General features: G+C 26.2%; 2 protein-coding genes across 2 annotated transcripts; both read right to left on the reverse strand.

Moving 5' to 3' along the window:
• Nucleotides 1-398: 398 nt before the first annotated feature.
• LOC122850625 (insulin-like growth factor-binding protein complex acid labile subunit) lies at nt 399-3,162 on the reverse strand. The gene is made up of 3 exons (XM_044149758.1): nt 3,094-3,162; nt 2,237-2,333; nt 399-2,140 (listed from the first exon to the last, which is right to left on the reverse strand). The coding sequence occupies exons 1-3, from the start codon at nt 3,160-3,162 to the stop codon at nt 399-401; spliced, it is 1,908 nt and encodes a 635-aa protein (XP_044005693.1).
• Nucleotides 3,163-4,847: 1,685 nt separating this feature from the next.
• On the reverse strand, nt 4,848-5,510 carry LOC122850626 (carboxypeptidase N subunit 2-like; the record flags this gene model as incomplete). The annotated part of the gene is made up of 1 exon (XM_044149759.1): nt 4,848-5,510. A coding segment is annotated over one exon (663 nt), but the record flags the coding sequence as incomplete, so codon positions are not given.
• Nucleotides 5,511-13,014: the final 7,504 nt, after the last annotated feature.

Genomic DNA, 13,014 nt, shown 5'->3' on the forward strand with positions numbered 1-13,014 from the left:
AGACAGTTATATATTAATGATTTGAAAAATAAATTTTGGTTTTATAAAACTTTACATTTTTTTAGTCCTTTTGCTATTTTCTTCAGCACGGAATAATGTGAATATGTATATGTATTTATATGTCCTTTTTAAATATATTATCATGTTTAATAAGTAATCATGATCATAAAAAAAAAAAAAAAATCCAAACACTATTGTCAATATGAATATCAATTCACAAGTAAAAAAATATATGAGATAATTAATCTGAAAGAATGAATAAATAAAAATAAACATTTCAATTAAATAAGTAAAAACTGTATATGGTCTTTTAAATCATAAATTTTATTTGAATATTTTTTAAAGGACAAAGATGAATATAATTTCATTTGAAGTATATTCAAAGGTATATTGAATTATTAATAATTATAAAGATCAAGCCGGCACTGTTCATTTTTAATAATATTATAGGAAGTAGATTCATCGTAAGTTTGCTGTTTCATATTTTTTAAAATTAATTTTTTGTCATCGTCTGTTAGACTGAATTTATTATGTTCAACATTAAGCAAAAAAAGCTGCGTTAAATTAGTAAAAACTTCAGGTTTTAATTCCTTGAGATTGTTTGATTGTAAACATAAAAATAGCAGAGCATCATTTTCAAAGAAAATATTATTTGGAAGATCTGTCAAATTATTATTATGAACATCTAAAATTTGAAGATGGATCAATCCATTGAAAACATTTTGTGGAAGAGATGTTAAACTATTATCACTGATATGTAAAATTTCAAGATTCGACAAGAGATTAAAAGTATCATTTTCAAGACTTAACAGTTTATTGGATGCCAAATTCAACAAATTTAGAGATTTCAATCCATCAAATATTCCTTCTGGAAGAGATGTTAAGTTGTTATTAGCAATAAATAAATGGTCGAGTTTGGTCAAGCTATTAAAAATACAAGGTTCAAGACTTGTCAGTTTATTTGATGATAAATCCAACCATCTTAGAGACTCTAATCTATTGAATATTCTTCGTGGAAGAGATGTTAAATTATTATTACCAATATCTAAATCATCAAGATGGATCAACTTCTTGAAAATTTTGGATGGAAGACTTGTCAGTTTATTGAATTGCAAAATTAAAGAAAGTAAAGATTTCAATTCATTAAATAATTCTTCTCGAAGAGATGTTAAATTATTATTACTGATATCTAAAATTCTCAGTTCTGACAAACTATTAAAAGTGTTAAGCTCCAGACTGGTTAGTTTATTTGATGATAAAAACAAGAGATTGAGAGACTCTAAACCATTGAATATTTCTTCTGGAAGAAATGTTAAGTTATTATTTGCAATAAATAAACGGTCAAGTTTGGTCAAGCTATTAAAAATATCAGGTTCAAGACTTGTCAGTTTATTTGATGATAAATTCAACGATCTTAGAGACTCTAATCCATTGAATATTCCTTGTGGAAGGGATGTTAAACTATTATAATTGATCTTTAACTCTGTTAGATTAGACAAGTTACTAAAAGTGTCGGGTTTAAGGTGAGATAGATTATTTGAATCTAGACGCAAATGAGTTAGAGATATTAATCTATTGAATATTCCTTGTGGAAGAGATGTTAAATTATTGTTATTGATTGCTAGATATTTCAGTTTGGACAAGCTATTGAAAGTTTTAGGCTCTAGACTGGTCAGTTTGTTTAAATCTAATTCTAAATCGAGTAGAGATATTAATCCTTCAAAAATATCTTGTGGAAGATGTGTTAAATTATTGTTACTGATGAATAAATATCCCAGTTTGGACAAACTATTGAAAGTTTTAGGCTCCAGGCTGGCCAGTTTGTTTGAACGTACGTTCAAATAAGTCAGAGATATCAAATCTTTGAAAATATCTTGTGGAAGGTGTGTTAAATTATTGTTATTGATTGCTAAATATCCCAGTTTGGACAAACTATTGAAAGTTTTAGGCTCCAGACTGGTCAGTTTGTTTAAATCTAATTCTAAATCAAGTAGAGATATCAATCCATTGAATACTCCTTGTGGGAGAAATGTTAAACCTTTGTGACTTAAATAAATACGCTGGCTTGAATAATTCTTACAAACATTTTCCATGTAAAATACAGAAGATGTATTACAAAAGTATGTTTTGTATGTTAGTTCTGAAACATACATGCAATTATATCAATTAAAAATGAAAATAAGAAAAAAGTAATATTTGCTTATTAATCAAAGATAAAATAAAAAATATAACTTACTTTGACTTGTTGATTGGCTATTTATGTCATTTTTCGGTACAATGCTGTCTTCAACTTCTGAATTATTTGTTTGGGTTGGCAAAAATTTCGATGCTTCCTGAAATGATTTAGTACTTATAAATTAAAATAGATTTATTTAGAATACTTTTCAAATTTCAATTTCAAGTTAATAATAAAATTTAATGAAATTTGTTAAAATTTAATATTTTGTTAAATGAAATAAAAATTATATTCTTTTTATTCATTAATTATCATTTGAAATATTTATAAATGAGTTATAAAATAAATATTTTTTAATTTCGAAAAAACGAATATATACAGACGTGACAAGGATTTAAACCCAAGGATTTCACGTGAAATTTTACGATGATGTGATACTAATGGTTTTTTTTTTTTTTTCAATAATGGTAAAGAAGGACGTCAGTGTTTAACTTGTCGAAGCTAGGAAAAATTGAAAAGCCATCTGGCCTAGAACATTAAGGGCAATGAAAGGGATTAAGGCAGTTACCAAGAAAGGAAAACGACTTGGGTTTCATGGTCAATATCACAGCATCTTAGAACTCTACGTGAAAATCCTTGTCAAGGTATTGTTATAAACGATTCAAAGTTTATTATACAAGTACATTCTATTTCGTACAAGTACATATTATACAAGCTTGTATTAATTATCAAGTTGATTGTGTATATAGTTTATATATTAAAAAAAAATATAAAGGTATAATAATTAAATGTATAAATTTTATATAGAATGTACTAGTACCTTTAGAATGTTATATACCTTTATATTTTTTTTAAATATATATAAACTATATACACAATCAACTTGATAATTAATTTTTTAAATAATTTTTACTCACCCCAATTGGACAAATAATCGAGACAGCTGCAGTAATTATAACAATCGTTATATAATTAAACTTCTTCATTCTTGTAGTGAATAATAATCAATACCTAAATCACTCTGAACAAACGTAAATGACATATGACAAATCTTAATAGTGGTCACTGGTCACTGCTGGTCACTGACCACTGTGGTCACTTTGGACACTTTGTCTGACTTGGTCGACTTGGTCAGTATGAATAAGAATCCAAATTGATCCAAATCATGAAAAATCACGCATGCGTTGTACAATGTATAATGGTGCCCAACAAAAAACAAGATATTTTCTACCTTACCAATTAAGGTACATTCTCAGCTACCTTCCGAATATAAGAATTTCTTGAAATTTATACAGTATTGTAATTGAAATATTGATAAATCATTTCGTGAAATAATATATTATGTTACAGACTTATTTTTTTTATAATAATTAATTAAAGTTGGCTACTTTTAGAGGTTAAACAATTAATCTACACTTTGACGTTAATAATGCACATAAATATATGCAAACCTTTCCGTTGTAGTTAATTTTCAAATGTTTATCTTAAAAATAGACAGTTATATATTAATGATTTCAAAAATAAATTTTGGTTTTATTGAACTTTAAATTTTTTCAGTCCTTTCGCTATTTTCTTCAGCACGGAATAATGTGAATATATTCATATGTCTTTTTTGAAAAATATTTTCATGTTTAATATTATTAAACATGAAAATATTTTTCAAAAAAGACATATAAATATATTCATAATATATTAATAATAAGTAATCATAATCATAAAAAAAAAAAAAAATCCAAACACTATTGTCAATATAAATATCAATCCACAAGTAAAAAAATATATGAGATAATTAACCTGAAAGGATAAATGAAGAAAAATAAAAATTTCAATTAATCAGGTAAAAACTGTATATGGTCTTTTAAAGCATAAATTTTATTTGAATATTTTTAAATGACAAAGATGAATATAATTTTATTTGAAGTATATTCAAAGGCAGTAATTGAATTATTAATAATTATAAAAATTAAACTGGCACTGTTCATTTTTAATAATATTATATGAAGTAGATTCATCGTAGGTTTCCTGTTTTATATTTTTTAAAATTAATTTTTTATCATCGTCTGTTAGACTAAATTTATTATCTTCAATATTGAGCAAATCAATCTCCGTTAAATTAGTGAAAACTTCGGGTTTTAATTCATTGAGATTATTTGATTGTAAACACAAAGATTTTAGTTCTTGATTTTCATTAAAAATAACGATTGGAAGATCAGTCAAACTATTATTATGAATATCTAAAATTTCAAGATAGATCAACCCATTGAAAACATTTTGTGGAAGAGATGTTAAATTATTATCACTGATAACTAAATCAGTAAGATTGGACAAGCTATTAAAAGTATTATTTTCAAGACTCGACAGTTTATTAAATTCTAAATCCAAAAGTGTTAGAGATTCCAATCCATCGAATATTCCTTGTGGAAGAAAAGTTAATTCATTATCAAAGATTAATAAAACTCTAAGATTGGACAAGCTTTTAAAAGTATTATTTTCAAGAATTGACAGTTTATTTGATGCCAAATCCAACACAATTAGAGATTTCAATCCATCGAATATTCCTTGTGAAAGAGATGTCAAATTATTTTCACTAATATATAAATCTGTCAGATTGGACAAGCTATTGAAAATATTAAGCTCCGAGAAGAGATGTTAAACTATTATTACGAATATACTATAATATAGTTTCAAGAGTGGACAAGCTATTAAAAGTATTATTTTTAAGACTTGACAGTTCATTTGCTGACAAATCAAACGTAATTAGAGAATCCAATCCATCGAATATTCCTTGTGGAAGAGATATTAAGTTGTTATTTGCAATATATAAACGTTCGAGTTTGGTCAAGCTATTAAAAATATCAGGTTCAAGACTCGTCAGTTTATTTGATGATAGAGACAAGAATTTAAGAGACTCTAATCCATTAAATATTCCTTGTGGAAGAGATGTTAAATAATTATTATCAAGATATAAACTATCAAGATAGATCATTTTCTTGAAAATATTGGACGGAAGACTTGTCAGTTTATTGAATTGAAAACTTAAATAAATTAAAGATTTGAATTCATTGAATAATTCTTCTTGAAGAGATGTTAAATTATTATTATCGATAAATAAAACTGCTAGTTTGGTCAAGCTATTATAAGTGTTAAGCTCTAGACTAGTCAGTTTATTTGACGATAAAATCAAAACTCCAAGAGACTCTAAACCATTGAATATTCCTTCTGGAAGAAATGTTAAATTATTATCACTGATATCTAGAGTTTCAAGATTGGACAATCCATGAAAAGTATTATTTTCCAGACTTGACAGTTTATTTGAATTTAATTTTAATTTGTTTAGAGATATCAATTTATTGAATATTTCTTCCGGAAGAGATTTTAAGTTGTTATCTGCAATAGATAAATGGGTGAGTTTTGTCAAGCTGATAAAAATATTAGGTTCAAGACTTGTCAGTTTATTTGATGATAAATCCAACGATCTTAGAGATTTTAATCCATTGAATATTCTTTGTGGAAGGGATGTTAAACTATTATAACGGATCTTTAACTCTGTTAGATTGGACAAGTTACTAAAAGTGTCGGGTTTAAGATGAAGATTATTTGAATCTAGACTCAAATGAGTTAGAGATATTAATCTATCGAATATTCCTTGTGGAAGAGATGTTAAATTGTTATTATTGATATGTAATGTTTTAAGCTTGGACAAGCTATTAAAAGTATTATTTTCAAGACTTATCAGTTTGTTGGAATCTAGACTCAAAACAGTTAAAGATATTAATCCTTTAAAAATATCTTGTGGAAGATGTGTTAAATTATTGTTACTGATTCCTAGATGTTCTAGTTTGGACAAGCTATTGAAAGTGTTAGGCTCCAGACTGGTCAGTTTGTTTGAATGTAAATCCAAACTACGTAAACATATCAATCCTTTGAACATATCTTGTGGGAGAGATGTTAAACCTTTGTGACGTAAATAGATACCATGAGTTGAAGAACCGTCACAAATATTTTCCATGTAGAATCCAGAAGATGTATTACAAAAGTATGTTTTGTATGGTAGTGCTGAAACATGCATGCAATTACGTCAATTAAAAATGAAAATGAGAAAAAAGTAATATTTGATTATTAATCAAATATAAAATAAAAAATATAACTTACTTTGACTTGTTGATTGGTTATTCATGTTATTTTCCGCTACAATGCTGTCTTCAGCTTCATAATCCCTTGTTGGGGTTGGCAACAATTTAAATGCTCCCTAAAATAATCATGTGCTTATAAATTAAAATAAATTCATTTAAAAATTTTTTCCAAATTTCAATTTCAAGTTAATAATAAAATTTAATGAAATCCGTTAAAAATCAATATTTTGTTGAATTAAATAAAAATTATATTTTATTTATTCAATTAATATTATTTTAAATATTTATAAATTTTAAAAGAAATATTTTTCAATCTCGAAAAAACGAAAATATTTAGACGCGACAAGGATTTGGGGCCAGGATTTTCACGTGAAATTTCACGACGTTGTGATACTAATGGTTTTTTTTTTTGAATAACAGTAAAAAAGGTCGTCAGTGTTTAACTTGTCGAAGCTAAGAAAAATTGAAAAGCCATGCGTGGCCTAGAACATCAAGGGCAATGAAGGGAATTGAGGCAGTTACCAAGAAAGAGAAAACGACTCGGGTTTTATTGTAAATATCACAGCATTTTAAAATTCTACGTAAAAATCCTTGTCGAGGTATTGCTAGTCGATTCGGCAAAGTTTATTATACAAGTACATTCTATTTAGTACAAGTACATTATTCAAGCTTGTAATAATTATCAACTTGATTGTGTATATAGTTTATATATTTGAAAAAAATATAGAGGTTTAATAATTAAATGTATAAATTTTATATAGAATTTACTAGTACCTTTAGAATGTAATATACCTTTATATTTTTTTGAAAAAATATATATATATATACTATATGCACAATCAACTCGATAATTAATTTTTTAAATAATTTTTACTCACCCCAATAGGACAAATAATTAAGACAGCTGCAGTAATTACAACAATCGTTATATAGGTGAACTTTTTCATCTTTGTAGTGATCGATCAGAAATAATAATCAATACTTAAATCACCCTGAACAAACGTAAATGACATATGACAAATCTCAATAGTGGTCACTGGTCACTGTGTTAACTGGTGTTAACTTTGTCTGACTTGGTCGACTTGGTCAGTATAAATAAAAAATCCAAATCATGAAAATCACGCATGCCTTGTGCAAGGTATAAGGATGCTCAACGAAAGACAAGATATTTTCTACCTTACCAATTAACGGAAACACTAATTTCCCGCCAATTGGTATCTTTTTTTTTCTCTGTGTGTTACATGTGTATTGTACTATTATACTCATATCAGTCATAATTAATTATTATTTCTTCGACAATGTATTAAAATAAAAACAACACACTTGCTCATTTATTAATATCGAAATGAAAAATGTATTAACTATTACTTTGGTTGTCGATTGGTCAATTTATATTTCGACACACATCTGTTTCCAGAATTCCGATTGTATTGGCCACGTTATTTTCACGCTCTCTAAAATCATCACAACAATCGATTAAAAAAAAATGCAGTAAAATTATTCTACTTCTGAATGTTTTTTCTAATTTTAAATAGCAAATATTTTCGTTAATTTTTTTTTACTTACACACATAAATATACGCAAACCTTTCCGTTGTATTTAATTTTCAAATGTTTATCTTAAAAATAGACAGTTATATATTAATGATTTCAAAAATAAATTTTGATTTTATTAAACTTTACAACTTTTTAGTCCTTTTGCTATTTTCTTCAGCACGGAATAATGTGAATTTATTTATATGTCCTTTTTGAAAAATATTATCATGTTTAATAAGTAATCATAATCATAAAAAAAAAATATCCAAACACTATTGTCAATATAAATATCAATCCACAAGTAAAAAAATATATGAGATAATTAACCTAAAAGGATAAATAAAGAAAAATAAAAATTTCAATTGAATAGGTAAAAACTGTATATGGTCTTTTAAATCATAAATTTTATTTGAATATTTTTTAAATGACAAACGTGAACATAATTTTATTTAAAGTACAAAAATATTCCGAGAAAGTAATTGAATTGTTAATAATTAATAATTATTAAAATGAAGGGCATGGTTCGTTTTTAAAAATTTTATATGAGGTAAATTTAATGTAGGTTTGGTGTTTGATATTTTTTAAAATTAATTTTTTATCATCGTCCGTTAGGTTAAATTTATTATGTTCAACATTGAGCAAACGAAGCCGCGTCAAATTAGTAAAAACATAAGGAATCAATTCATTGAGATTGTTTGATTGTAAACATAAAAATCTCAGTTTTTGATTTTTATTAAAAATATCAATTGGAAGATCTGTCAAATTATTATTATGAATATCTAAAACCTTAAGCTTGATCAAGTCATTGAAAATATCAAACTGAAAATTTGTAAGTCTGTTGGATCCCAAATATATATTAGTTACAAATTCCAATCCACTGAATACATTTTGTGGAAGAGATGTTAAATTATTGTTACTGATATCTAAATATTCTAGTTTTGACAAGCGATTAAAAGTATTATTTTCAAGACTCAACAGTTTATTTGATGCCAAATTCAACTTAATCAGAGATTTCAATCTATCGAATATTCCTTGTGGAAGAGATGTTAAGTTGTTATTGTCAATATATAAATTTCCGAGTTTGGTCAAGCTATTAAAAATATCAGGTTCAAGACTCGTCAGTTGATTTGATGATACAGACAGCGAACCAAGAGACTCTAATCCATTAAATATTCCTTGTGGAAGAGATGTTAAATAATTATTATCAAGATATAAACTTCCAAGATGAATCAACTTGTTGAAAATATTAGACGGAAGACTTGTCAGTTTATTGATTCGCAAACTTAAATAAATTAAAGATTTTGATTTATTGAATAATTCTTCTTGAAGAGATGTTAAATTATTATTACTGATACATAAAACTCCCAGTTTGGACAAGCTATTAAAAGTGTTGAGCTCCAGACTAGTCAGTTTATTTGATGATAAAAACAAGATTTTAAGAAACTCTAAACCATTAAATATTCCTTCTGGAAGAAATGTTAAATTATTATCACTGATATCTAAAATATCAAGACTGGACAAGCCATGAAAAGTATTATTTTCAAGACTCGACAGTTTATTTGATGCCAAATCCAAATTAATCAGAGATTTCAATCCATCGAATATTCCTTGTGGAAGAGATGTTAAGTTGTTATCTGCAATAGATAAATCAGTGAGTTTTGTCAAGCTCATAAAAATATTAGGTTCAAGACTTGTCAGTTTATTTGATGATAAATCCAACAAATTTAGAGACTCTAATCCATTGAATATTCCTTGTGGAAGGGATGTTAAACTATTATAATTGATCTTTAAATCTCTCAGATTGGACAAGTTACTAAAAGTGTCGGGTTTAAGGTGAGATAGATTATTTGAATCTAGACTCAAATGAGTTAGAGATATTAATCTATCAAATATTCCTTGTGGAAGAAATGTTAAGCTATTATTACTGATATATAAAGTTTCAAGCTTGGACAATCTATTAAAAGTATTATTTTCAAGACTTGTCAGTTTGTTTGAATCGAGATTCAAACCAGTTAAAGATATTAATCCTTTAAAAATATCTTGTGGAAGATGTGTTAAATTATTGTTACTGATTGCTAGATGTTCTAGTTCGGACAAGCTATTGAAAGTGTTAGGCTCCAGACTGGTCAGTTTGTTGAAATCCAAATACAAATGACGTAGAAATATCAATCCTTTGAATGTATCTTGTGGGAGAGATGTCAAACCTTTGTGACGTAAATAAATACGCTGGGTTAGATAACCGTCACAAATATTTTCCATGTAGAATCCAGAAGACGTATTACAAAAGTATGTTTTGTATGGTAGTGCTGAAACATACATGCAATTACGTCAATTAAAAATGAAAATAAGAAAAATTAATATTTGATTATAACTTACTTTGACTGGTTGATTGGTTATTCATGTTATTTTCCGCTACAATGCTGTATTCAGCTTCATAATTCCTTGTTGGGGTTGGCAACAATTTCAACGCTCCCTGAAATAATCATTTACTTATAAATTAAAAGAAAATTTATTTAAAACTTTTTTCAAATTTCAATTTCAAGTTAATAATAAAAATTAATGAAATTTGTTAAAATTTGATATTTTGTTAAATTAAAAAGTAAATTCATATTATTTTTCTTACAATTTTATAATTTTAAATATATAAATCTGAAATTCCCGCATCTAATGATCTTAATTTTTGCAACGCAAACAATCTAGTTTTAGAGATAATTGAGTCTAAACAGGTGAACTTTTTACGTGGTTTAACATTGCAGGTATAGGATTTTTTTTAAATTTTTTTATATTTTTAGTTATAACAAATAAACGGTTCTTACAAATTTGATAAAAAATGAATATGTCAAAATTGATATAATTTAGAAAATTAAAAAAAAAAAATTAAACGTTTGAACTTTTCCGATTTAGAGATATTGTTAATTAAAGTTTGCAAAATTTATTAATATTTGACATGAACGTATTTGAAAATCATGCGATGATGGGTCGCGCGCAATTCTCCACGTATTTTTAGATATCATTAATACATACATACAAACATCTAGATGAAAATAAACTATAATTTTATTGAATTGTACCTAATTATTTTTAAACAAATTGATTATATTAACAAATGGAATAAATAAATAACAATGCATATTCCTATATTGATACTTACAACTAAATAAACAGCTGTCACAACAAGCATCATATAGATTCACACAAACACAAAGTACACATTAATCCGAGCGTTTTCCCGAACACAACTTGCTGTGATTGGCTGGGATTTGTATTTCAAATCTTATATTCTTTGTTGCAATTAACACTACGCTTTTTCCTAAACTTTCTATTTGGATTATCTTAAAAGTACTCCCTTAAATAAAAATTATATTTTTTTCATCCATTTATTATTATCATTTTAAATATCTGTAAATATATATTGTTTAATTTAAAAGAATGAAAAAATTCGAGCGTGACAAAGATTTGAATTCAGGATTTTTATGTAAAATTTCACGATGCTGTGATACTAATGGTTTTTTTTTAAATAATGGTCAAGAAGGACGTCAGTGTTTAACTTGTCGAAACTAGGAAAAATTGAAAAGCCATCTGGTCTCGAACATTAAGGTCAATGAAGGGGATTAAGGCAGTTACCAAGAAAGGAAAACGACTTGGGTTTCATGGTAAATATCACAGCATCTCAAAATTCTACGTGAAAATCCTTGTCAAGGTATTGCTAGACGATTCAGCAAAGTTTATTATACAAGTGCATTTTATTTAGTACAAGTACATTATACAAGCTTGTATTAATTATCAAGTTGATTGTGTATATAGTTTATATATTTGAAAAAAATATAAAGGTATAATAATTAAATGTATAAATTTAACATAGAATGTACTAGTACCTATAGAATGTAATATACCTTTATATTTTTTTAAACATATATATAAACTATATACACAATCATTTTGATAATTAATTTTTTAAATAATTTTCACTTACCCCAATTGGACAAATAATTAAGACAGCTGCAGTAATTATAACAATCGTTATATAGGTAAACTTCTTCATTCTTGTATTGATCGATCAGTTATAATAATCAATACCTAAATCACTCTGAACAAACGTAAATGACATTCGGCGAATTTCAATAGTGGTCACTGGTCACTGCTGGTCACTGTGGTCTGCTGTGGTCACTTTGTCTGACTATTGGTCGACTAATCGACTTGGTCAGTATCGTCAGTATAAAAATAAAAATCCAAATCATGAAAATTACGCATGCGTTTTGCAACAAAAAACAAGACATTTTCTACCTTACCAATTAATGAAAACTCCAATTTTCTGATTGTTTTTTACGGAGGTGGGATAGGCGCGAAGCGCCCCACCATAGTATTGCTTTTTTTTTTCAAATTTATCATCTTTATAACAGTATATTTTTTAAAATAAATTTATCATCATTCGACCGAAATATAAACTCTTCACTCCATGATAATTTCAAGTCTGTTTTTTTTTTTAAATCTTAAAAGCAATATTTGTTTTTTAATTTTTCTAAATCACATATCCAAGTATTGACAGAAAAACTAATAATATTTATAAATAGTAATGGTTTAAAAAAAAATCAGAAACTTTATTGTGATAAAAAACAATTTAATTGAATGTTTTTTTGGTGGGAATTATACATAACAAAACATAATTTTATGCTAATATATAATATTGTTTAAATTATATTCTAATATTATTACAATACTTAATAATTCTTTAATCATATTATTTATTTGAATTGTTTTAAATAACAAAGATGAATATAATTTTATTTAAAGTATACAAAAACATCCAGAAAAAGTAAATGATTCAGTAGAATATACAAGTTTTATCATATTCAATGAGACAAAAAAAGAAGCACTTACACGTAATCTTAAAAAAATTTAGTACATCATTTTTATTTTATAAGATCTAGTAGGCATTTAACAGTGGGGCACGTGTCGTCTGTGAAAATATCATATGAAGCCAATTCATTGTAAGTTTGCTGATTGATATTTTTTAAAATTAATTTTTTATCATCTTCCGTTAGGCTAAATTTATTATGTTCAAGATCAAGCGAATAAAGCTGCGTCAAATTAGTGAAAACTTCAGGCTTTAATTCATTGAGATTGTTTGATTGTAAACATAAACACTTCAGATTTTGATTTTTATTGAAAA

This window comes from Aphidius gifuensis, linkage group LG2 (genome assembly GCF_014905175.1).
Source record: "Aphidius gifuensis isolate YNYX2018 linkage group LG2, ASM1490517v1, whole genome shotgun sequence".
Classification (NCBI taxonomy): Eukaryota; Metazoa; Arthropoda; class Insecta; order Hymenoptera; family Braconidae; genus Aphidius; species Aphidius gifuensis.

Excerpts from the sequence above, each read along its gene's own strand:
- LOC122850625 (XM_044149758.1), bottom strand. The coding sequence starts at position 3,162 with ATGAAGAAGTTTAATTATATAACGATTGTTATAATTACTGCAGCTGTC. Across the intron at positions 2,334-3,093 it reads CGATTATTTGTCCAATTGGG|GAAGCATCGAAATTTTTGCC; the intron begins GTGAGTAAAAAT and ends AAATCATTTCAG. Across the intron at positions 2,141-2,236 it reads TAGCCAATCAACAAGTCAAA|AACTAACATACAAAACATAC; the intron begins GTAAGTTATATT and ends TGTATGTTTCAG.